Raw genomic sequence first — 27,945 nt, forward strand, 5'->3', positions numbered from 1 at the left:
CCACTTTTCACTTAAATGATCCCTGCATTACATTATTTAACATTAAGAATATCTGCACAACATGCTAATCATTTGAGAACCTATTTTATGGTATACACCATCATCTCTCACCTCACCTGTGACATTGAATTTGTCCTTCTACTGTCACTCAATATCTATGTTCAAATTATATTTTCTCCTCGTTTCTGTCAAAGGTATAAATTATTGCCAGAAAACAGAATCAAATCAACTTACCCTAGTGTCTTCAACTACCTTACTTATTGATCCAGTCCTGTTAACTATACTCTGTTTCAGCTATCCTATGCCCAGTTTCTCTTTTCGATCAATTTTGTTGCCCACTGTCAGCCACAGCATGAAGTTTACGGGATAAATTGACTGTAAAAGCACACCAAATCAAGCCTTAACAAAGCAATGTAATTAGTTGCAGACTTAAAAGGCTGACTAATGAGGAAGCACAGATATGACTAATTATTTTCAATCCCATTCAAACTGTTGATAAGTTTTCTGAAATTAATAAGTATGTTTAATGAATAAAATGTAGATCAAGTACACTAGCGCATTAAATATTACATGTGATTATGCTCTAGAGCTGCTAGCTATGTGCTGGAAATATTGGCAGGAAGAGGAAATATTTATAATATGACAAGACAGATACCAGTGAGGAGGTCACTCAACACATCTTAGTTCGATCATCCAAAAACATTCCAAATAGACATGAAACGGTTTTTTAAATTAGTATATAATTTCTGCATATTCTATACACATTCCATGCAGCAAATTCCTCTCATTGAACACTGGTGCTCTTCCTAAATTGAACTAGCTCTTGGTTCCCAATGTCTCAAATTTAAAACTCATCATACTTGTATTTAAACCTCTTATTATCTTCACTCCCCACCTCTAAACCTCTTCACCTATACAACACCCAGCACACTATTCCTGACTAGCCTAATACATCATCTTGCCTCCCTTCACACCTCTATTAGTGACAAATCACCTGTGTTCCACAAACTGGAATTATGTCCCAAAACTCCTCTTGTTTAAAAATCTTGTCAAACCCACTTCTGATAGCTTTTTCTCATCCCTCCTAATATTTCCTTCTTTGGTTGGCCCTTGGTTTCTTTTTCAAGATTTACATTTACTGTTTATGTACCTTTGTGAACACATTTCCTTTTCAGCTTCCGCCAGTATTTCTTCCTCATATTTTTGACAGCATTGCGGCTTTTTTATGAAACCTTCCCAAAACTTAAATGCCTCCCTTATGATGTGTTTACAGAAATATGCACAGTACTTACCCAAGGTGTGGTCTGGCTCTATACAGTTTAAGTATGACAGTCATGTAATTAAATGGTGAGAATGAACTAGGGCAGCAAATTTTCAGGAAAATTTCAAAGAGATGCAAGAATTTGATGGTAATGGTAAAGAGGGAACCTCAACTGACCAATGTTAGACAAAGGGGAGGAATTGCTGAGATCGACACAACCGAACATTTTTGATCCAGTCTAATGAGGAAAGAAGCTACTCCATATTTATTTCCAGGGAACGAAATAAGGCAAGTAAAACATATAATGGTGGTGGAGCATTTAAAAAGTGATCAGAATATTATTGTGGAAAAGAACGAGGAAAAATCAAATATGAAATATACTCAACTGGGGAAGAACTAATTTCATGGAGGTAAAAAGGTTCTGGCCTAGGTGGACTGCAATCTAAAAATGACAGGTCTAATAGTAAATGAGTAATGGGAGGTCTTCAAAAGATAGAAGAGTCCTGACACATACTAGATACAAGTGCCACAAGGTGGGGAAAAGATAGATAATGAGACTAGAGACAGCACGGTGGCTCAGTGGTCAGCACTGCTGCCTCACAGTACCAGGGATCCAAGTTCAATTCCAGCCTCAGGCAACTGTCTGCGTGGAGTTTGCACATTCTCCATGTCTGTGCGGGTTAGGTGGATGAGCCATGGGAAATGCAGGGTTACGGGGATAGGGTAAGGGTGAGTGTCTTTGGAGAGTTGATGTGGACTTGTTGGACTGAATGGCCTGTTTCCACACTGTAGGGATTCTATGACTATCGTCAGGTTTCTAATTCTGTAGAGGACCAAGAATATATCCAAATAGAGGAAAAATGAAAATAGAAGCAAAGATCAGATGAGACTAGATTAACAAAGAATTTTGTTTTATAAACATAGAGGGTCATAGTGGTGTAGAGATATTATATTTACTTGTGATCCTGTACAAATCCCACCTGAAGGATGCTTGTAGAACAATGATAGTTTCCCTACATCTCGGCCCAACAGTCTGGGTTCAAGTCCTATCTCCCATTGAGGTACGTCAGTTTGAATAGGTGGTTTAAAAAACAATTCATAAACAGTAAAAAGACACTGAAAGCTAGATTTCAGCAGGTATGTGACAAAAAGATCCTGTGAAGGGAAATGATATGCCGAGTACTTTGTACTTGCCTTCACAAATAAAAACAGTTTTGCCAATGACAATGAAAAAGACTGTGAATTTAAATATTATAGATGGGACAAAATATAGAAAACACAACCAGTATTGATGAGATGTAAACTAGACTGATAATGGAAGCACTGCAGAAGCTCTTGTTAAAATATTCCAATTCATCTAAGATGAAGGAGTAGCACAAGAGGACTAAAGGATGTTAAACAGTGGGGCAGGGATAGCCTTGACCTGTACAGTTCAGTTGGTCTAATTGCTGGTGGGAAACTTTTTGATAAGCTAATCTAGGACCAAATTATTTGAACTTTAAAAGATCCAAATTATTGGCACCCAGTATCAATCCAAGAATGACAGGTCTAATAGTAAATGAGCAATGAGAGATCTTCAAAGATAGAAGAGCCTAAATACAAACTAGGCACAGGTCCCTCAAGGTGGGGGAAAAAGGGATGTGTAAAGGCATATTGCATTTGGCCAATTCAACTGAGTTTGTTGAATTAAATGAGGGCAAAAGAAGACAGTTAAAGTTGCATACTTGGACTTTCAAAGGGTGTTTGATAAACTAGGATGCAAGAGGTTTCTCAGCAAATTAAAATCCAGAATTTAAAGAGCCAAAGGTACTTAAGGTAAGAAATTTTTAAGGGATGGAAAGCAGAGAGGATTGATGAACAGTAGTTCTTCAGACTGTGGAGGGTTGAGGTCTCCAGAGGGTTGGTGCTAAGTTTGATTCTCTTTCCCATATATATGTAGATGACACTGAATTTGGTGTACAGGGTACAATTTAAAGTTTGCAGAAAAATTGAAACCTGGTAATGTAATAAACAGGGATGAGGATTATAATGAATTGCAGAATAACAAATTGACTGCTGAATTCGACTCTCATACCAGATAAAATTTAACGCAGGGAAATGTGAAATGATTCAGATTGTTGGCAAGAATGAAGAGAGGTAATTTGAAATTTGAGACAGACTTTTAAAGGGGATACAAGAACAGAGTTGTTGAAGGACAAATTGAAAATGTTATTAAAAGGGATACAAATGGCAGGAAGTTATATGATAAATGTCCATAAAACACTAGCTCTAGTATTATAGCCAATTTCAGATGCCACATTTTAAAACTCAAACGAAAGGGTTGGGCTGAGATTTTATAATTGTTCTGCAAACAAATCTCTCCACAGACTACAACAGTATGAAGATGACAGAGTTGTACCTTGAACTGTTAATGCAGTGTTTCCTGACTTTTGCCTACTGTGACTTCAGTGACTGCAAATTGCCAATATTACCAGAGTTGTCAAAGTGTGGTGCTGGAAAAGCACAGCAGGAAAAGGCAGCATCCAAGAAGCAGGAGAATCGACATTTTGGGCATAAGCCCTTCATCTCCTTGGATGCTGCCTGACCTGCTGAGGTTTTCCAGTGCCACACTTTTTGACTCTGATCTCCAGCATCTGCAGTACTCACTTTCTCCAATGTCACCAGAGGATGCAGGGACACAGATTAGGGATGAGGAAAAGGGGATGACAGGTCATGATGGACTGGTGTGGTGACACAGGGTGAGGGAATCTCAACATTAGCCGCTGAGATCTTGGAGCTTTTGACCCTACTTCGTGTCCCAATTCTCAGCTTGGGAAACCATGATTAACCCACGCAGGGCGTTATAAGCAACGTAACTTTGACTTTAAAATGTGGTTTATTAGTTTTCATAGGATCTAAGAATGAAACAGCACAGACAGAGGCTCAGGAATTATGAGGGGAAGTAGAGGAGACTTACTTGAATGGTTACATGAAAGAAAGACTTTAGCATGTGGAGAGATCAGAGAAAAAAAAAGGTATGCTTCTCCAAAAAGCAGAGAAGATTAAATTAAGGTTTGTCAGGAGTTCAAAATTATCAAGGGGTTTGACAGTAAATCAGGAGAAATTGTTTTCAGTGGCAGAAGAATCACTAACCAGCAGACATAAATTGAAGATAATTAGCAAAAGAATTAGAAGCAACATTAGGAAAAAAAAGCAATGTGCATGATTTTGAAAATCATGACTCAAAAGGGTGGTTGAAGCAGGTTCGTTATGAATGGATAACAAGGGTATTTCATAAACTGCTGAAAGATGCAAATTTATTCAGCTATGGAGAAAGTATAGGAATGCAGCTTAGTGATCTGCTCTTTAAAGAGCCATGCAAGCGAAGTAGGATGAATTACCTCCTTCTGTGTTGCTTCAATCTGATTCTATTAAGATCAGATTAACAGATCAAATTTTACAGTTAAAGCTGTGCTAGTCTTACTGATGGCCAGAAGTGATAACAGATTTCATGCATTAACATTTCAAGTTATATCACAAATATCTTCATACTGCAATGGCCTGAGGAAACATTTGTTTGCAGAACAACTGAGATCTCATTTTAATACATGGTGGGTACCTTGATACCTGTTGCTTTCAGAATTTCATGCCCTGCGTAGTCAAAGTAGCCTTCCTTGCTCTGGACCTTGCCATTAGTTCTTTGGCCAGAGGAAGCTGCAGTGAAATTCCAAACAAGAGCAAAAGCACTATATCATCCAAAAGTGAACAATCGATCAACTCCAAGCCACATCAGAAAAGAAAGAGCAATGCAGGATTCATTGGAAAAAAGCTTCCTAAGCAAAAGTTAAATGAGAAATATCATGCCTTTAGTAGAAAATTTAGTATTCCTCATCCCCAACTACCACATCAAATTTGAACACACAAAAACAACAACTGGCTGTGGTAATCTAAGGAAACATCAAGGCATTGCGGAACTTCCAAAATTTAACTGACCTGAAAGACTCAGTAAAGACAGCAATGCTTACTATAAGAATACACTCTGCTCAAGGTTATTACCTTACAAAAAGTCTGGAATCAAAAGCTCCCTGCTGTCTTAAGGTAACGCATGGCATTAAACGCAACTATCCATCAAGCTTTGTGTAATGAGTCTACAAAAAAAATTCACTAATCAAACTATGGATTTTATTTCAAGAATACCAAAAGATGATATTATTACCAGTGGATACAATTTGCTGAGGTAAAATTAAACTTAAACTTTCTTGAAAAGAACAATAGCTCGAAGATTTCTGCATTCACATGTAAATATTTAGAGTAATCAATTGTTAATGCATGCATTTCACTAATCTTCTGTATGTCAAAAAAAGACAGTAACTGTTTCTGGTGCAAGTAACTTAAATAGCAAAGTGTATATTCTTTTAAGGGTACCCTTTTTAAACATTATGAAACAAAATTTTGACGTCAATTCACCATCTTAAAAAACTGAAACTGCAACGGTACTCTCTGTGGACAAAGGTTTTCAATTCCACAGTGCACACTTTCAAAGGAAGTGATTTTATATTAGACAATAATGATATAAATGTTTAATGCTGGAAATACTTTTCATTGAAGAGGGCCCACTTGACAGTCATGTAGTAAGCTTGAGGTGAGAGATTGCAATGGTTCAGTTTTCCAATTTGTAGAAACCTTGTATAAAATTTGAATGATAGTGGCAGCTTTGGTTGGTTCAAAATCTTGGTGCTTTGAGACCTCGCTTACAAAAAAGGGTCAACATATGAAAGCTGCTAAGGAGTGCATGGGCCTCAGTGGACATCTGTGCTAGCTTCAGCTCCAAATATTTTAGCACAAAAGTGTGAAGAAGCAAGCCAAGGGATGACAAGGGTAAACATTGGTTCCACCTGTACCATAGATAACACTCAAATTACATTGCAGATTGATTGGTAAAAGCAGAAGAATATTTTCTTTGGAAGCAAACTGTTACAAACAATGTCTGGGATGCATGAACATGAATGCCAATCATTCAAGTAAATACCACAATGATTTGTAGTGCAGCTACTCACACTAAACCATATAACTTTACAAGGGCTTCTCATTTCTTATATGCCAGTTACTGACACTAATTATAGCTGTTTTGGATTCATCTTGAATCTCTCTTTGTGAGATGTGGACTCAACATGGCAAGTCTGAGTAGTAATGCAAAAAAGTTCCATGAACTGAGCGGGTTTGTTAAAAAGTTGACGACTAATGAAATGAATATTGCAAAATTAAGTAGCAATGCATAAAGGAGTTGGTAACAATGCATGTCAAAATAGAACTAGCTGAACAAAATAAACAAAATTGTTTCTTATCCTTATGTATTTGCTCATAGATTCACAATTTAGATGTACAGAGGAATCCTGATTATCCAAACAACATGGGCCAGGAGTATTTTGTCAGAGAATCAAACATTCAGATAATGGAATGCCGCTTAACACAGTTTAGCCAAGCGTCTTGCCTTGCGATCTTGCCGGATAATGGAATACCAGATAATCAAGGTTCCTCTGTACTTCTTGTAGCATATCTACATATGCTGGGCCACAAGCAAGCCCAGACATCCAGACATTGATGGCCAAGACGGTCATTTGCACAGAAACTCTTCCTTTCCCCCCCTTGTCATTTTCCAGGATGAAAGTGTGCACACAGTTCTATAAAACCACCGTATGCCTTGAGCAACTCAGTTGCAAAGAAAAAAATAAATGATTAGATAATCTCCTTTGAAATATTGCGATGGCAACTCTTGCACCACAAGTGAAGACAGGTAACATGATATAGTCATTCTGAGGTAGCACTGATAATTGAGAAGTGCCCCACACCAGAATCTGTTCTGAGTGTACAGTCTTAAAGAATGTCATTTCCAGCTGAGCAGCAATCTCCCACTCCTGACCTGTCAGATGCGATTTTGTGCTCAAACCCCTGGAGTAGGGCTTGAAGCCCCACTACCTGACTCAAAGGCTTATGCAAATAATAGAACCATGTTGACATTGTGGGGTTTCCTTGTGAACTAACAGTATTAAACCACACATGAGATAGTGATCTGGTGTGTAAACTGCCATCTTGAATAATTTTGACGACAACAATGGAGAGAACAAAAGCATTCGACACCAGTTTAAAAATAGAACACACTGGTGAATTTTCCATAGCTATGTCATTGAAAATCAAACTGGTAGTTGGCTAGTTCCTGACTGACCCCAAGTACCCAATACGCCCTTTATTGCCAAACCTACGAACGAGCAAAATAGATCAATCAGTGCATGTTAACACAGACTTTGGATGATATTTCTTTACAACTAATTCATTATCTGAACGGAGCTTGCTCAAATGCACATGCTAACTGCATTATGAGGTCCTACACCTGAGAATTCTCACAACTAGAACTGCTTGCCAGAAAATGAAGGGGACAAACATTGAAAGTTAACTAACAAAGAAACTAGAGACTTATATTGGGCAATAATAATTGAAAATGACCAATGATTTATAACCTTAAATTTAGTAACCAGGAGTTGACTTTTGCTGGTGATTAGGACAATGTCCATATTACACAGACTAATTGAGATAAGTTCAGAATTAAGCAGTTACCAATAAAGTGACACAGAAACTTTGCAACAGTCTTGAGAAGCACAAATCTTGGTAATACTAGAGGAAGATCAAGTGTTGCATTGTGGGATACTCAACTGACAATGCCCAACTGGCACTGAGTGACTAACTTTTTATCTGAGGGATAAACAAATGGAAAACTTAATTTAAAAAAAGGTGCTATTTAATAAAATTTCAGAGAAGTTGAATGCATTTTGGTACAAAGGATAAAGAAAGACGATTTTTAAAAAAGAACAATTTTAAAAGGGGTAGAGCAGCAGTAGGAATTGTATGAACGTGCACACAGATCATTCAAAGTGGAAATGCAGTTCTACAAAGTAGTCTGGGTTTCATATTTAGGGAGAGTACAAAAATACAGATACTATGATAAACTGGTAAATTGCATCCAGTTCTGACACCACAACTAAGGAATTATGTGAAGGCAATAGAGCGGGCACAGAAACAGATTTACAAGAATAGTTCAAGGGATAAGAAACTTAAGTTATATCGATATATTGAAGAAATTGGGCTGTCCTGTTTGGAGAAGAGCAGATTTAAGATTTGACATGATTTCAATACAGCGAAAGGTCAGTCAAAAGTAGATAAGGAGACAATGCTTCCCTTAAGGGAAGGATCGATAATGAGGGACCCTAATTTAAGGTAAATACCAAAAGAAGCAAAGTGACAAGAAGCTAAACTTTCTTTAAAACACAGATGGTTAAGTTCTGAAATGTACTGTTTGACAGAATGACTGAGGCGGATTTGATAGAGGCCATCAAAAGAGAATTAAATAATGACCTGAAGAGAAAAAAAAAAGTAGTGCAGGGCAATGGAACTGGCTGAGAGTGGCAAGGAAACAGCATATTCTGTGCTATAACAATTCTTTGAATAATTTACACAGGGGTGTATCAAAGACAGAAAAGCAAGACGACCAAACAAAAAACATGGAAGTGGTTTAAAATAAGAGCAGGGACAAGTCTACAAAAAGAGAATGCGAAGACATAAAAGGAAAACTAAAGAAAATATAGATAAAGAAGGGAAAATTAATAAGGGGAGTGGCCCTTTTAACTTTCCATTTAATTCACTATTAAAATGAACATAAGTTTACAGGAGAGCGTGGATAGAAAATAGAAAAAAAAACACAAAAGATTAGATACCTCTATGAACTTGCCTTTCAAAACTACTTTCTATCAAACAAACATGGTTAACTATTCAAGATAAGGTACAAATTAAAGCACAACTTCAATTCTAATCAGAAGACCTCAATTTCAAAGTAGGTATTCACAAAATGGATAGTCCTGTAATGGAACAATATGAACTTAGTAATATTACTAAGTTGTTGATTCTCCAATATAAACAAGGAATCCAAGATTCTAAAATAGGCTAATTCAATTTATGTAAAATGACTTTTCTTCAGTTGTAAAAAAAACAAATCATTTCCAAATTACAATTCACCGTTGTTTTGTTACTGAATAAACATGCCAGATCTCTGTGACAAAATTACAACTCAAATCCTGTTTTGGCAGTGCAGTACCAGAAACAGCCAAACATTCATGCGGATACAGCTATTTAATATGTTATATGCAAAGGATGATAAGACTGGCATGAAGAATATACATTTAATACTTGATAGTCTGCAAACATTTCAACCATTTTATTTCACCAACATTTAAAATTTTCAAAATAATAAACTTGGTAAGTTTTATTTAAAACCTGCTTTAAAATACCCTTGAAATTACAAAAATTAATCCTCAATTTTAAATTAATTCAATGCAAAGCATTTCAAATCTTTTTCCAATGTTCTGGATCTTATTTTTCTTAAAGATACACATGAGCATTAGCATATCACTTATTCTTTCAGTGTTCCAACAAAAAACTTCACTGACAAATTTATTTTGTATTGTTTCGAAATAAAACATTTTCACTGACCTTCTTATCTATAGTCCTTGCTTGGCCATAGAATTCTAGGGCTTCTTGTGCTTTTAGAAATTTGCCACGGTGAAGCAAATAAGCACAGATCATTACTCCTGTCCGTCCTTTTCCAGCTTTGCAATGGATTGCTGCAACATTATTATCATCTTCACTCAACCAGAGGTCTAGATCTTCACAAAATGGCTTAATGAGTTCTAGCTGTGGTGGATTATGGTCTTCAAAGGGATATTGTGCGACTAAAAGGATAAGAAAATAAATTCATTCAGAAATCTGAGCAAACTATAATTTTTATATTTTTATCTACACTTCATCCATATGAAATAAAATATCACAATGTTGACCAAGATCTGTCCAAGATTCAACTGTAACAAACCCAACTGAAAGGCTTATGGGACTATTTTAACTTGCATCAAATGTAAATTGTGGTTGACAAGAATATCGGTCAAAACAAAAGAATATAACACCATTCAGTTGTTAATATACTATAGTTAAGATAGATCGGTGCTATTTTAGCTCTTCTGTCAACAAATTTAACTCATTTCACATGCCTTTAGCACATAAAGGTGAAAGTGACATACTTCTTGTAACAAAAAAAAACACAAGCCAACTTTCCAGTGCACACCAGACACTTTGCATTCGACCTATTAAGAGTATTGTACTATTGTTGCATCATTTATTAAGTTATAAGGTAAACAGAACATCACAACTCTTGCTACATTTCTTCTCCCAGCCTATGGAAAAACACTGAAATGTATATCAACTACTTTCATTAGATCCCAAGCTTTATTCTGTCTTTTAATACTGCCACAATACTAATTTAGCAAATGATACATAATACTTCATGACTGAACCTCATTATTGGCATGCCTACCTCCAATAGTTAACCCACCTCTGCAATTAAATTTGTTAGCATCATAATGTCTCTCTGCACATCTGTAAGAGAAAGTAGAAAAGAAAATTAATTCTCATGTACAAACAGGATAGATTAAACACTAGTTTGCCACACTACAAGATATGCTGCTTACGCAGACAAAATAAACATACAGCAAACCACACAGATAACAATGTATACTATAGACAACTTAGGGGATTTATTCCGAATACATCATTTTAATGTAGTCTGACAATTGATCTTCCTAGAGATTTTTAAGGACTTCAACATCCATTCAAAATCTGTAGTTTCCTATAACTGCAATTCAAGGTAAATAATCTGCTTTGTTGCAGAATGCATAAAGTATAGATTTATGAAGCAAAATTGAATTTTATACTTGATGAGAAGTAAACCAAATGTTTGTGAATGACCTTCAGCAACTGCAGAATGCCCAAAATTTGGTGGACAAGGTATTAAGACCAACGCCATTCCCCATTATTTATGTGCATATTCAGCATTTTCAAACAAGGGCAGGTGCACAATTAAACACAATATTGAAAATTTGCTATCGCAATGAACTACCCAGTTAGCTTTACAAAAAAGGCATTTGCTGTGCAGCTTCTCATTCAAATACTTTAACCTTGGGTAGTTTCTATACTTGCCAGGTAGTTATAAAGGACACCAAGAAAACTGTTAAGTCATCTCAAGTCGAAATACTCTTAACAACATCATAAAGTTTAAATAATACTATTCAACCATTCTAGTACTGAAAATTAACTGATCCAGGTGTCCAGTCTCATTGCTTCCAGTTTCAAGTGCTGTTAGAGACTTATGTATTTGTTATTCAGGAGTAAATGAGCAGCAACTTCTGGTGGCTAAACACACAATAAAAAGCCAGAAGTCAGGAATTTCAAATCTCCCTGATTCTTCAGAATTTTCATCACATTGGCACCTCATTTCACAGACCTGGTACTAAATATGTGCAATGATATGTAGTTGGGGTAATTTTATGATGGCCACGAAACAACCTCAAAAAAGTGAGGGCTTTCCAATCCAGTTGAAGTAAACTTTTCATTGTGGAGTAATGGCAAGCAATCTCGCTAGCACAGAAATGTAACTTCTATAAATGGTGCCTTACTTTTTTTTTGATTTTAATCACTGCAGGAGGTATTTGAAAAACGAACTTACTTTATGTCCTCTGTCATTAAGATATAGCTACTTAAAGTGCGATAAATCATATTGCATAACTGGCAAGATGACTTTAAGGTTCTCCTCTTTTCAGATTTTTCTTTTCAGCTCTCAACAGCTGCGTTCAAAATTATTAAGTTTGGATAAAGTGAGTACTCAGAAGATTTATTTCCTCTTGTGGAGAAGTCATAATCTAGGCTTTGTAAATGTAAAACAATCTCTAATCAATTTAACACACAATTCAGAAGAAAGGTCTTGTCAAAGAGAATGGTTAAACTATGAAATTTCCTACCACTTAAGAGTAGCCAAATATGATCAGATGAGTAAAGTGGAGAATAAACACCAGATTATTTGACCGCATAGCCTGTTCTTTCTTTTTAAAGACGTAAAGTATTTTCCAGTGTAAAGTCAGTCTCAATTGTACAAATGCTTCTTTTTAGTTCCATTTATGAATTAAAATACCAATTTCTGAACTGGTTTATATTTATCTTCTCCAATATTTAGATCTTCAAGCATCACATACAATTCCACAGCTCAAAAGTTAATTAGATATTATATCCACAAAGTCTACTGATGTAACATGGTAACTAGTATCTAGTTCATAAGTAAACTGGTTCAGCATCACACAAAAGACACTTCATCTACTCCACTAAAGACTTATCTGTCTTTGATGTGGCAAGGATGGTAATTCAAGCTGAGACCCATAAACAATCTTTATAAATAAATATGGACAAGTAATGAACAATGTGCACCTACCAATGGTACAATAATGTGGAAAGAGGTAAACATAGTACATAAATTTATTCAACTAATACAACAAAAAATCCCAAGAAAAAGAGGAGGAGGAGGAGGGCAGTAGAGAGCATCAAGATGGAATACAGAACATTTGCTAGTATACTTTAAAAAGTTACCTTTAGGTTTGAAAACAACAAATGTTGGAGATCACAGCGGGTCAGATCACATCATTGCGAGACAGCAAACTAACATTTTGACTCTAAATGATTCTCCATCAAATCATGCATGGATGCTATCTGACTTGCTGTGATCTCCAGCATTTGTTGTTTTCAGTACAGATTTTAGCGTCAGCAGTAATTTGTTCTTACCTTTAGGTTTGTTAGCTGAACAAAATTACAGTTCTGCAGAATTCAGGAAAGTATCTAACCTTCAGCTCTTCAAATCTTTGATAACAAAAACTCAAGATCTCAATTAAAAAAAATTTCAAGTCATTTATCCTTCATTATGTGGCCAATCTATTTCATTCTTTTAATTGTTTTGCCAACAGTTTAAACTTCTCTTTTTCAGTTATTTCTACAGAAGATGCCTTCATCTTAGGGATTAAGACAGGAGATAGTAACATGAAAATCAACCAGCAAACTAAAAAAAGTGTCTTGTGACACAGTGTCAATGCCCCTACCACTGGCTCAGTAGGCCTAGATTTAAATCCCACCTGCTCCAGGTGTGTGTTAAAACAGTCTGAAGAGGTTGATTATAAAAACCAAGAGCAAAACACCAATACTGAGCACAATCTCAACATTTCATATTCATAGGTTTATGCATTTGCACCTCAACCTTTCAGTATGTTTGTTCCTAAATTTGAAAGATAAAAATAGAATTGGATGTTTTTCTGTTGTTGGGTGCTTTACTTCCAAAGCTACTATGGTGACAGATGCTTGTCAAATAAATATATTTCAGCAAAGTCCATTTACCTTAGTGAACCAATGTGAGGTTCTTTCCCCTGACAAAAGCACACTCCCATAACCACATCTGCAGCAATTCAGCAACTTTTGATTGGATCATATTGTAAGAACAATCTAAAACTAGCCCCCACAGGTTTGCTCTGCCTTCCTCTGCTTCAAATACATTAGGAGAAAGTGAGGACTGCAGATGCTGGAGATCAGAGCTGAAAATGTGTTGCTGAAAAAGTGCAGGTCAGGCAGCATCCAAGGAGCAGGAGAATCGACGTTTTGGGCATGAGCCCTTCTTCAGGAATGAGGAAAGTGTGCCAAGCAGGCTAAGATAAAATGTAGGGAGGAGGGACTTGGGGGAGGGGCGGTGGAAGGAGGTTACAGTGAGGGTGATAGGCCGGAGTGGGGGTGGGGGCAGAGAGGTCAAGAAGATGATTGCAGGTTAGGAAGGTGGTGCTGAGTTCGAGGGTTGGGACTGAGAGAAGGTGGGGAGGATGAGGAAACTGGAGAAATCAGAGTTCATCCCTTGTGGTTGGAGGGTTCCTAGGCGGAAGATGAGGCGCTCTTCCTCCAGCCGTCGTGTTGCTATGTGTTCAAATATATTATCCAAGTTTCCCTGTAAATGAGCAACAGTCTCAGCTGCTGGCTATAATAGAGTATTCCTGGTTCCCATATTTCTGTACGTCAACAAATTTCGCTCGCCGCTTTCCTTTCATGATGACTTCAAATTGATGATTCTGTGTCACTGGTATTGAAACCCAAAAGAAAATACTGCTCCAGTTATCCCATAAATCAACTGTAAACAATGTGAAACTAATGATTTCCATTCTGCATGTTTCAGAGGCATGGAAAACTAAGGAAAGAACACCCAACATACCATAACATAGGGCTTTTCTTTATCCAAACGTGTATAATATTGTTAAGCATGGCTATACTTAACTTCCTAAAAAGTGTTTGCTGGTAAATTAATTTGTGCAGTAATATAGAAAGTAAACAGAACAGCCCATGACTTCCTTATTAACACAACAGATTACGCATTCCCTACATCAGATACAAAGCAAGGGTTTCAATAAAAATGAACACATGAACACAGCTCTAACACGCAACTAAATAACACTATTTCAGTCTAGAAATCACACCAATATTGTGTAGACAAGTGCACAATTCAATATATGGTGTGAAAACTTCCCCTTAAATCATTTTTGTTTTAAATCATAAGATGTAGGCATCGTTGGGAACACTAGCATTAACTCTCCATCACTAATTGCCCCGGAGAAGGTAGGCATGAACCATCTTCTTGAACTGTTGTAGTTCTTATGCTGTAAGTACACCTACAGTGCTGCGAAAGAAAACATTCCAAGATATTGACTCAGCACAATGGAGTGATATATTCCCCAGTCAGATAGTATACTATATTGAGGGGAACTTTCAGGTTTTGGTGCCTTCATGCATCCAAGCCTTGAGCATTCTTCTGGGTGGTGGTAGTCAGGGCTTCAGAAGATGATGTTGAAGGAATCTTGACAAATCTCTGCAGTACATCTTATAAATGGTGCACAAAGCTATATCAGTAACTTCTCAGCTGCTAAGCAATGTCTTGAATGAATGTGGAGCCTGTATGCTGATGGGAGCTCTTCTCACCCAAACAAGTTGGTAAATTTCATCATACTCCCAACATCTGTCCTGAAGACGATGAACAGATTTTTGGGGGAGTCATTTGGTGCTCACTGCACAAATCCCAGCCTCTGACTTACTCTTTGGCTACTCCAACTAAGTTTTCATTAAATAGTAATTTTTAAAACATTGAATTTGGGAACCTCATTACCATGCCTTTGAATTACAAGGGGATATGGATTAGATTGATTCTTACTGGAGATGGTCAAACGTGACAGTTATGTGGTATCAATGTTACATGCCACTCATCAGCCAAAGTCGGAATGTTGAGGAAATTGTTCCATATGCAGACAAAAATTGCTTGATCAACTGAGCAGTCACAAATAAGTCTGAACACTATAATCACCAGCAAACGTGTCCATTTCTGTCCATAAAATGGAGGAAAGATCATTGATGAATCAGAAAGATGTTTGCACCTAACATTATGGGGAAATCCTTCAAAAATATCCTAGATCCAAGATGATGGCCTTGAATAACCACAACAACAGATGCTGACCTCTCATCAGAACTGGTCAATTTTAGAAAAAGTGGTGAAAAAAAAAGGACAAAGGAAAGGTCTCTTATTGGCTGGAAGACAGCAGAGCTTGAATGACAAATGGGTGGTGATGGAGGGGCAGAGGCAGTAGCCAAGTTCAGAGAGGTTCACCATGACAAGATGGGAGAATTACTGGAAACTTGGGTCCTGCTTGTAAAGCAGAAGCGTCTTTCCCATCTATTCGCTCCACGCTCCTCTCTGACCTATTGCCTTCTCCTCCACCTTCATCTACCTGTTGCATTCTCAGCTACCTTCCTCCCCAATCCCATCCCTCCTCCAATTTATCTCTCAGCTCCCCCAGCCCATATGCCTCATGCCTGATGAAGGGCTCATGTCCAAAATGTTGATTCTTCTGCTACTTGGATGCTGCCTGACCTGCTGTGCTTTTCCAACACTACACTCAACTCTTGCTTGTAAAACTGAATAAGTGTCCCTAAAAGGAACCATCTAAAGTAGGGCTAACAACATTTTGAGCAACAAATGTTGCATACTAAACTGAACAAAGGACATGGATATCACTGTTTCACCTGGAAGCAGAGGTTGGGGCCATGAATGATGGGGAGAGAGCAGTTAACAAGGTAGGTGTTTTTTTCTCTGCACGACCATGGGAAAAAAAAACATGAAAAGGGAGTAAATTACAAAAAGTCTAGGGTATTTCTCAGGCATCTCCCTGTCCATGGACCCCTGCAGTGTTTAAATGAATATCAACACCAGCTCAAGGAACAGCACGTCAAATTTCAATTAGACACTTCGGTCTTTTAGACTCAATGAGTTCAACAATTTCAGACTGTAATCTCAGCCTCTCTGTTTCCTTATTCTTTAGAAAATTCACTTCTCATTATTTTTCTTCATTTTGCTTTTATAAGGGAGATTTCATCATTTTGTTCTCAACAAATTCTCCTGATACAGCTTTTGTTTCTTTCCTTGTCCCATCAAAGCTAAAAGCTTCGTACCAACAATTCTTTGAACATTTAATCTCTCCTGTATTCCAGTCTGTCAGAGACACACTGCTGTCTTTCCACCTTACCTGCTTAAAATCCATTACATTTCTGACTTTTCCCAGTTCTTATGAAAATTCCCAATTTAAAACATGATTCTGGTTTCTCTCACCAGATGTTGCCTGACCTACTGAGCATTTCGAGCATTTTCTGTTTTCACATCGGATTGTTCCGTATAAAGTCGCTAAATCAACCTTGAGATATTATAAATTTATCTCGCATGTAATTTGATTTATTGGCCTTGGCTTAGACCATTCATCCAGTAAATTTAAAGTCATCTATTTTGTAAAAGGTATCAGTTAAATAACTGAAGTATTACGATTCAAGACAGGAATTTATTGATTTATCAGAATTTATTAATTTATCAGAACTAACTCTATCAATCCAAAGTGCAGAACCCTGTATGCTAAACGGTGGTACTTAAATCAGCTGTCACTGACAATCAAATACCATTCCTCAAAGTATCTTAAGAATAAGTTATTAACAGCTGAAAAACAAGGCTACATTGTACAATGGTAGTCTTTCTGGAACTAATCTGCTCCAGTGGAAAAGAATGTATGCAACAAGGCACAATATTCATTCCCTCATCCCCAAATCTTTACTCTTACATCATCAGATCTCTATGGCTACTTAGCCACAATCAAAAACTCTTGAAGAAAATGTTAAACACTAACTGTAATATGCCCTGTAAAGCTATATTCTCACTCTAATCAACTGCACAATTTGCAGTAATAGCAGTCAATCTGAGACATTAGTTAAACCCAAGGTTTACAAATGGGCAAAAAACAAAGTGAAAAAGGAGCAAATTCAGCTTTATATATGTAACCGGTGTGAAATGAAAAAAAGATTATAAAATATCAAGCATAATTTTGCTTCTAATGCATTTTTACATAGATAAAGTGTGACTATCAGATTGTGGTAACTGTATAATTACAGCTGCTTTTACACCAAGTATTATGTTGAATATATTCTACATTGGAAATGAAGTTAGATAGATTGAAAATAATACAACGTCCATAACATTGCTCTGGGTGAATGATAAATATCCGTTTAGAATAACACTAAAAAAATCTTGTTAGGTTATGGAGATAACTGGTTTAAATTTGTTAGTACAGAGCACTTTGAGGTGTGACTCCTTAGTTAAACATTCTCCCGCATCTTCAATTCTTTTTTTCCTATTAAACTGCTGGAAGTATTTTACACCGATGATATTTTGTTTTGGACCTAGTCACCAATTTGAATAATGGGCTAAATAGAATATACTCAAAGTGGATGACTGATTTGGAACAACTCAAGACAGGATATCTGAAGCACTGATTGAAAAAAAGGTGTTTAGGTATCTTACCTCACTTCTTTTGCTAGTGAAACAAATCAGTCGCACCTTTAATTATCTCCAAGCTATACATACCAAATTTCTACTCACAGAATTTAAACAGTCCCTATTTTATAAACGAAATATGTAAAACTCTCATCCTCTCAAAACGTCAACCCCAACTGGTTCTATAAATTGCAAAAAACCAAATTCAAAATTTTCATTCTCATCGGCCAGCCTGTCAGATGTACCACAAACTTCCTCCAGTTCCACTTTTGAGACAGGATTACTTTTTTTTTAAAAACTCTCCTCCAAATCTTGGCTGTGCCGGATCTGAACCTTTTCATCCTTCTGTCTTGTTTCAATGTCTCCAAAGACCAGCCAATTACTGCTCCATTAATCTATTAGAAAAGTGATGGAGGTGCCATTTAACAGTTATCAAGCATCACCTGCTCTAAAATAACCTGCTCAGTGATGCCCAGTTTGGTTTCTGCCAGAGCCACTCAAGCTCCTAACCTTGATTCCAACATGAACAAAAGAGCTGAATTCCCGACATAAAGGTGAGAGTGACAGCTCTTGACATCAAAGCTACACTCGACTGAGCGTGTCATCAAGGAGTCCGAGCAAAATTGGAATCAATGGGTATAATAACGGCAAAACTCTCTGCTGGCTGAAGTCATACCTGGCACACAGGAAGATGGTTGTGGTTATTAGAGTTCAATCATATCCCTCCAGGACACCTCCGCAGGAGTTCCGCAGGTGACTGTCCTAGATCCAAACTGCTTCCCAAATGACCTTCTCTCCACTATAAGATCAGAAGTGGGCATATTCACCAATGATTGCACAGTGTTTTGTACAGTTCATGACTCTGCAGATACTGCAGCAGTCCACGCAACAAGGCAGGTTTGGGCTGACAAGTGGAAAGTAACATTCACGTCACACAAATGCCAGCCAATAACCATCTTCACTCAGAAACAAAACAAACCACTGCTCTTGATATTCAATTGTTATGATCATTGAAACCCCCACGATCAACTTCCTTGAATTTATTATTGAACAGAAACTCCACTGGACTCGCCACATAAGCACAGCGGTTACTAGTGCAGGTCAGAGGCTGGGAATATGCGGCAAGTTACTTAACCTCCTGACTCCCCAAATCCTGTCGACCATCGACAAGGCACAAGTTAGGAATATGATGGAAGACTCCCCACTCGCCTGGATGGGTGCAGCTCCAGATGGGTACAACACTAACGTAGTTTGACACCACTCAAGGCAAAGCAGACCGTTCGAGTGACATCATACCCACAAGCATCCATGCCCTCCACCAGCACCTTCCAAACTCATGACCACTGTTGCCTAGAAGAACGAGAGCAGTAGATATCTGGGAAAACCACCAGGTTTAAGTTTAGATTAGACTAGATTCTCTACAGCGTGGAAACAGGCCCTTTGGCCCAACCAGTCCACACTGACCCTCCAGAGAGTAACCCACCCCTCTCTGACTAATGCACCTGTCACTATGAGCAATTTAGCATGGCCAATTCACCTGACCTGCACATCTTTGGACTGTGGGAGGAAACCGGAGCACTCGGAGGAAACCCACACAGACATGGGGAGAATGTGCAAACTCCATACAGACAGTCACCTGAGGCTGGAATTGAACCTGGGACCCTGGTGCTGTGAGGCAGCAGTACTCACCACTGAGACACCGTGCCACCCACGTTCAAGTCCCCCTCCAAGCCACTCACAACCTGAATTGGAAATATATCACAGCATCTTCACTGTTGCTGGGTCAAAATCCTGGAATTACCACCCTAAGGGCATTGTGGGTCAAGCTGAAGTGGACTGCAACCGTTCAAAAAGGCAGCTCAGCACCACCTTCTCAAGGACAACTAGGAACAGCAATAGATGCTAACCAACCAATGACAGCTATAAACAAGCTTAATTTCTTCTCCATTAGTTTGAGATAGCTGGCTGTTGATTCTAAAATGCTGTGGAACACTTGTTTTTCTTTCCCCCCAAAAGGTGCTACAATAACATTGCGGTAACTGTGAAATCATACTCTAGATTCTAATAATTCACTTTAATCATTTATGGCAAAGTATGTGATGAAATCTAAAACATTTTATACTCTCAAAATCCTATGATTCACAGAGAAAGTGCTGGAGTCTTAGAAAATAGAAAAGGCTGATAAATCTCCAGGACCTGATCTCGTGAATCCCAAGACTTGGTAGGAAGTTGGGGAGGAAATTGCAGGCCCCCTTGCAGAAATATTTGTATCAACTATAAATATGGGCGAGGTGATGAATGACTGGAGAGTGGCTAATGTTTAAGAAGGGATGTAAGGAGAAGCCTAGGAACTACAGACCCGAGAGTCGGACTTCGGTGATAGGTGCGTTGTTGGAACAGATTTTGAAAGATAGGATTTATATGCATTTGGAGAGGCAAGGACTGATTAAGGATAGTCTGCATGGTTTTATGTGAGGGAAATTGTCTCTCACAAACCTGACTGAAGTACTTGAGGAAGTAACCAAAAAGATTGATAGAGCAGTAGACAATGTTTATTTGGACTTTAGTAAAGCCTTTGATAAGGATCCGCATGGTAGACTAATTAGTAAAGTTAGGTCACATGGGATTCAGGGTGAACTTGCCAATTAGATACAAAATTGGCCTAACAGCAAGAGATAGTGTGACTATGGAGGGCTATTTTTCAGACTGGAGGCCTGTGACCAGCGGTGTTCTACAGGGATCGGTACTGGGTCCACTTTTCTTTTATCACGCCCATAAATGATTTAGATGAGAATTTGGAAAACATGGTTAGTAAGTTTGCAAATGACACCAAGACAGGTGGAATTTAAAGTGAATAAATGTGAGGTATTGCACTGTATTAATATAAACAAAATCAAGACTTATACAATTAAAAGCAGGGCCTTGGGTAGTGTTGTAGAACAGACAGACGTAGGGTTCAGGTATATTATTCGTTGAAGTTTGCATCACATAGATGTTGCCAGGAATGGAAGGTTTGAATTATGCGGAGAAGCTGGATAGGCTGGGACTTTTTTCACTGCAGTGTTGGAGGTTTAGAGGTGACTTTACAGAGATTTATAAAAATCATGAGGTATATAGATAAGCTGAATGACAGATGTCTTTTCCCTAGGGTGAGGGATTTCAAGTCTGGGTGACATTTTCAAGATGACAGGAGAAAGATTTAGAAAAGAAATGAGGACAATCTTTTTTTTGTTTTACAGAGTGGTTCGTGCATGGAATGAAATTTCAAAGGAAGTGGTCAATGCAGGTACAGATACAACATTTAAAAGACATTTGGATAAACAATGAATTAGAAATGTTTGGAGGGATATGGGCCAAGTCAAGCAGTGGGACTAGTTCAGTTTAGGATTATGTTCAACATGGACTGGTTGGATCAATGGTCTGTTTCCATTCTATATGACTCTATAACTAGAAGCAGTCACATAAACATGGCTAAAGACAGTCAGATGGAGTTCAGTGTTCTGCAGCAAATTACTCAGGAGAAAGTGAGGACTGCAGATGCTTGGAGACCAGAGTTGAAAAATGTGGTGCTGGAAAAACACAGCAGGTCAGGCAGCATCTGAGGAGCAGGAGAATCGACGTTTCGGGCATAAGCCCTTCTTCAGGAATGAGGCTGGTGTGCCAAGTGGGCTGAGATAAAAGGTAGGGGGGAGGGGCGCTGGGAATACACTGAGATCCTTGTAGAGGGAGGAGAAGAGCTTCTTCAAGGTAGGCAGCCTTGCAAGAGGATTCGCAGTAGGTTAAGATCAACTAGGAGAAAGTGAATTACTCAGGTCCACACTGCTCAAAGCTATTTCACCATCTAAAAAGCATAAGTCAGGAGTGCATTAGAATATGCTACATTTTTTTGAATGAACACAACTCTAACAATGCTGAAGAAGCTCACCATTTTCCAGGCCAATACAGGAAAGAATGGAATGCATCATCAACCCTGGAAATGTCATTTAAATTTGATTGGTTAGGTTGACTTCAATTTTTGTAGTTTTCATTACTGTCTTAGAGGTAACAAAGGAAGTACTTAGTTTTTCCATGTAATTGGAATCAAGTTGGTCAAAACATTTCAACTCAATTGCCTCCACCACCAAAACAACATGACAGGAAGCAACAGCTCACTAAGGTTTTTTGGCCACCCCTCCTAAACCAGTGATGCTCCCCACCCCGCCCCAGCCCACAACAACTTAAAACTCTGCATGCACTGCAGCAGATCAAGAATGCAACTCACCACCAACTTCCCAAGGACAATGAACGCTGGTCTTGCCAGAATGCCCACATCCCGTGAATGAATAAATAAAAATCACAGGCTCCCTGGTGAATATAGCATTTTTTCAAAAAGGAATATTTTTATTTGGTACAGTCATTGATTTGACTTTTACTACCAATATCTTTAATCACAAAAAGAAAAGTAAAATAATACTTACAGGTTGTATATTTTGTAATGGTTTTTATGCTTTGCATCCAGAAACCTAATTTAAGACAAAAAAAACTTTTTTAGACATAGGACAGAATGGCTTGCCACTGAACATCTGGCTGTAATCTGCAGAATTTCACAGTTCTAAACATCAATTTATAAATCAATGGAAAATATTAATTACTTGAGTAATTTGTAAAATTTAGACCATTTATCTTGGACAAATTTAAGCCAGACTTTTTCTTTCAGGAATTGTTAAACTGAAAAAAGACAGCTTATTAGAATCACACCTGGACCAAGACATGAGACCATAGATAATAATTATTTCATGACACAGCAAAATTTGTTAAAATTTCAATAATTTGCAATTCAAAATCAATTACATGAATCATACACATATACTGATAAACACATAGGAATGTCACCTGACATTATAATCACAAAAAAGATTCAATTTGGATCAACTGTGTGTGGTTTATTTCAATGCTTTAACAAGTAATTTGAAAATAAGAAACTGGAGGAGGATTGGTCAGCAACTCAGTGAGATAGCGGCTGAACTATTTCATCAAAGCTACTTCTCCACTGCATATCATTAACTTGCAGTTTCCTTTGTACCGAGAAAATCTATTGTTATTTCTAGATATGGCTATAATTAATGGGTAAGAGCATTGAAATTCTTTACATCAGAATTCTAAGATTCATAATGTTCTGCATTAGGAAATTTTCTCATTTCAGTCCTAATTGCTGAATCATAAGCAGATTATGCCCCCTGGTTTTAGACACTCCAACTAGTGGTTATATCCTTTCATTCAATATTACAATCTGTTATTGTTAAACTCAGAGTAGAGTCCTGAAGGTATAAAGTATCCAAAAGTGAAGAGGTTGTTCCTCAAGCTTCCGCTCAGCTTCCTTCGACTGGCATAGGAAGCCAAGGATAGAGGTGACAGAGTGGAGTGGGACAGAAACTTAATATTATTCTAGAATATGTAATTAACTGGCAATGTAGGAATATATTATGATATGAAGAGTTTAAACCCCCATAATAGTCTATTGTGTTCATCACGAAATACTCTTTTGTTTGTTGCAACACACTCAATCACTAGAAGGATCTCAAAAAGACTTGAGATTGGCACCCACAATAGGCCACTTGACAAGAGAATCTTGTGGTACCGGGGGAGTGCTGCTATCATGCTTTCGGAATTTCAAGCAGAAAAGTGTGGTTAATAGCTATGTATCTGCGTGGGGCTGCTGACGTTGTGCCTTAGAGATCAATTTTGATCTTGAGGTGTAAACTTTCAAGAAATCATACCTAAATCGAGAGAAATTGACATTTGAGGGGGGTCAGGAATGCACTACAATTAAAGACTGCTATTAACATTTTCCAGAGAGTAGCAGCAAAAACCCACAAACAGGAATGAGATAATGACCAAATGATGTTTTGTGATGGTGATTTAGAGATGAATGCTGGACAGGTTCAATGGAAAGAACACTCCTGCTCTTTGAAATAATGCCTTGGGATCTTTGGCCCCACCATCTGCGCAGGCAGACAAGGCTTCAATTTAATGTCCGATTTCCAAGATAGGACCTCAGACCATGCGTCTGCACTGAAGCAGACTCTTCTTTTTAGGCTCAGCTGGTGGAATGGGACTGGAATCCATAACTCCATGATTCAGAGACAAAAGCACCATCAACTGAATCATGGGTGAAGCTCAGTTGACATTGATTTAAATGAAGCACATATAATAAAATAAAAATACAAAGGGTAAAAGGCTACATCTTTTTACTTTCTTTAGTTTTGGACTATAAATTAGAAATGGTACCATTTTAAATCAAAATGACCATGTAAAGAGATGACTGCGGTTTTAAAAATGTTTACTGGAGCACATGGAGTCATTCTACAAATGTTTTTTTCCTTACTAACAGTGAAAGAGAAACAGAAACCATGTAGTCAATGGGTTCTGAACTGAGGGGGTTAACAGCTTGACAACATCTTGATTGACTTAATTTGCCAGTATTTGGAAAGGCAAGGGCTGATTAGGAATAGGCAACGTGGCTTTGCTTCTGGGAAATCATGTCTCACGAACTTGATTGAATCTTTGAAGCAGTAATGAAGATGATTGATAAGGGCAGAATGGTGGATGTGATCCATATGGACTTATGTTAGGCATTTGGCAAACTGGTTAGCAAGATTATATTTCATGAAACACAGAGAGAACTAGCCATTTGGATACAGAACTGGCTCAAAGGTAGAAGACAGAGGGTGGTGGTGGAGGGTTGTCTTTCAGACTGGAGGCCTGTGACCAGTGGAGTGCCATAAGGATCGGTGCTAGGTCCGCTGCTATTCGTCATTTATATAAATGATTTGGATGGGAACATAGGAGGTATAGCTAGTAAAGTTTGCAGACAACATCAAAATTGGAGGTGTAGTAGACAGTGAAGAAGGGTACCTCAGAGTACAACAGGATCTTGATCAGATGGGCCAATGGGCTGAGGAGTGGCAGATAGAGTTTAATTTAGATAAATGCGAGGTGCTGCATTTTGGAAAAGCAAATCACAGCAGGACTTATAAACTTAATGGTAAGGTCCTAAGAGACTTTGGAGTGCAAGTTTTTGTTCATTGAAAGTAGAGTCACAAGTAGATAGAATAGTGAAGGCAGCACTTTGTATGCATTCCTTTATTGGTCAGAGCATTGACTACAGAAGTTGGGAGGCCATGTTGCAGCTATACAGGACATTAGTTAGGCAATTTTTGGAATATTGCCTGCAATTCTGGTCTCCTTCCTGTCAAAAGAATGTTGTGAAACTTGAAAGGGTTCAGCAAAGATTTACAAGGATGTTGCCAGGGTTGGAGGATTTGAGCTAATGGGACAGGCTAAATAGGCTGGGGCTGTTTCCCTGGAGCATCAGAGGCTGAGGGGTGACCTTATAGAGGTTTATAAATCATGAGGAACATGGATAGGGCAAATAGATTAGGTCTTTTCCTGGGGTGGGAAGTCCAGAACTAGAGGGTTTAGGGTGAGAGGGGAAAAATTTAAAACTGACCTAAGGGGCAACTTTTTCACACAGAGGTTGATCATTCATGGAATGAGCTGCCAGAGGAAGTGGAAGTTGGTACAATCACAGGATTTAAAAGGCGTCTGGATGGGTATATGAGTAGGAAGGGTTTAGACGGATATGGGCCAAATGCTGGCAAATGGAACTAGATTAAGTTAAAAATCACACAACACCAGGTTATAATCCAACAGGTTTAACTGGAAGCACACTAGCGACGCTCATTCATCAGGTGATAGCAGAGGGCTCAATCCTAACACACAGAATTTATAGCAAAAATTTACAGTGTGATGTAACTGAAATTATACATTGAAAAATTGATCGTTAAATCTTTCATCTGTTTGAATACCATGAAAGTTTCACTTCTTTCATGTGTAAATCACAAAACCTTTTTTTAAAAGTTGCATTTTCAGGTTAGCTGTTAACAATGGGTGATAGCTAGACAATATGTTGAAGGTGTTAGCCCCTGTGTTCTCTGTCTATGCCATGATGTTTAGATTAATTCTAATCCAAAAAGTGAGACAACGTTGATACCACCATTATGCGTGGGGACACCTCCCACCTTGTACATGGCAGGTACTCATGTGACTCAGCCAATGTTGTCTATCTTATACGTTGCAGGCACAGATGCCCTGAGGCATGGTACATTGGGGAAACTGAGCAAAGGCTACGACAACGGATGAATGGGCACCGCACAATAATCAACAGACAGGAGGGTTCCCTCCCAGTTGGGGAACACTTCAATGGTCCAGGACATTCGACCTCTGACCTTCAGGTGACCATCCTCCAAAGTGGACTTCAGGACAGGCAGCAGCAAAAAGTGGCTGAGCAGAGGATGATAGCTAAGTTCGGTAACCATAGGGAGGGTCTCATCCGGGACCTTGGGTTCATGTCACATTACAGGTGACCACCATTGCACCACACACACACACACACACACACACACACACACAGAGGCACTCCAATACACACCTACACACAGACACGCGCGCATGCACCCCCTCACTCACACATGCAACCCCTCACAGACTTAAGACACTCTGCACTCACTACACACACACACATACACTTCTCACACTCACAACCCCAAACCCAGACAGACACACACACACACACACACAGACAGACAAAGACCCACATGCGCACACATATTTTGTGGGTGAATTTGTACTTGTAGAGTTACATTGGACTTTGTTCAAAAACTGCATGAATTCAAGTAAAACTCTGTTGTCTCACATTTTAGATTAGAATCAATCTAAACATCATGGCATAGACAGAGAACACGAGGCATATTGTCAAGCTATCACCCATTGTTAACAGCTAACCTGAGAATGCAACTTTTAAAAAAAGGTTTTGTGACTAACACATGAAAGAAGTGAAACTACCACTGTATTCTAACAGATGACAGGCTTAACAGACAATCAATTTTTCAATGTATAATTTCAGTTACATCACACTGTTAAATTTTTGCTATAAATTCTGTGTTAGGATTGAGCCCTCCACTATCACCTGATGAAGGAGTGTCGCTCTGAAAGCTAGTGTGCTTCCAATTAAACCTATTAGACTATAACCTGGTGTTGTGTGATTTTTAACTTTGTACACCCCTCCAACACTGGCATCTCCAAATCAGAACTAGATTAGGTTAGGATATCTGGTCAGCATGGACGGGTTGGACCAAAAGTCTGTTTCCATGCTGTACATTTCTGTAATTTCTATGTGACCATGGCTTCTGTATGGCCAGTGCAGCAGAGTATCCCTTTACTAGCATAATCTATCAAAAAATTCTGTCTCACCTTGTGTGGTGATACTAGAAATGTCTACACTTCACAGCAAATTGCCTTGGGGGAGGGACAAAACATCTTCAAAGTCAATACAATGACAAATTCTCAAACAATGAAAAGAACAATGATGTTTAAACAATCTTGTGCCAACCGAAAAGAATTTGAAGAAATTGAAAGAGACAAAACCAGCGAATTGTGTGTGTCTGTTTGTGCAAGGGGAATTTAAGGGATAGAGTTTAAATGGTAAAATTATAATGTAGTAATTCATATACCCTAATTGCTGCTAAAGACAATTTATCAGTAATAAAATTATTTTCATGTACAGAAACTTGGTAGATGTTTGCTTTTAACTGGAGTTTGTCAAACAGGGCAGCTGGGGGGTTTAGATAGTTTGACTAGATCTTTTCGGACTTGTAATGTCTCCAGGAACAGTTAAGCATGATTGCCCCAGTGTGTCATTACAGATGTTCATAAATTTTACATGAAAAAAACCATCCCTCAATAATGGCAACAAGGGTTTGCAGGTCACTCAACTAGAGCTTATAAATAAAATGCGACTAATGGATCTGGGTAGTTACACAAATGTGCTTTAGATGTTGGTCAGATTTCATCAAGACTC

General features: G+C 38.2%; 1 protein-coding gene across 1 annotated transcript in view; it reads right to left on the reverse strand.

The window, feature by feature from the left end:
* ptenb (phosphatase and tensin homolog B) overlaps nt 1-27,945 on the reverse strand; it is a 165,204-nt gene that overhangs the window by 23,381 nt on the left and 113,878 nt on the right. Inside the window, exons 3-5 of the mRNA XM_072557834.1 lie at nt 22,505-22,549; nt 10,671-10,714; nt 9,779-10,017 (exon numbers count right to left, since the gene is read on the reverse strand). Coding sequence (XP_072413935.1) covers nt 9,779-10,017; nt 10,671-10,714; nt 22,505-22,549 — 328 coding nt within the window. The remainder of the gene's footprint in view (nt 1-9,778; nt 10,018-10,670; nt 10,715-22,504; nt 22,550-27,945) is intronic.

The sequence above is a fragment of the Chiloscyllium punctatum genome, chromosome 38, assembly GCF_047496795.1.
Source record: "Chiloscyllium punctatum isolate Juve2018m chromosome 38, sChiPun1.3, whole genome shotgun sequence".
Lineage (NCBI taxonomy): Eukaryota > Metazoa > Chordata > Chondrichthyes > Orectolobiformes > Hemiscylliidae > Chiloscyllium > Chiloscyllium punctatum.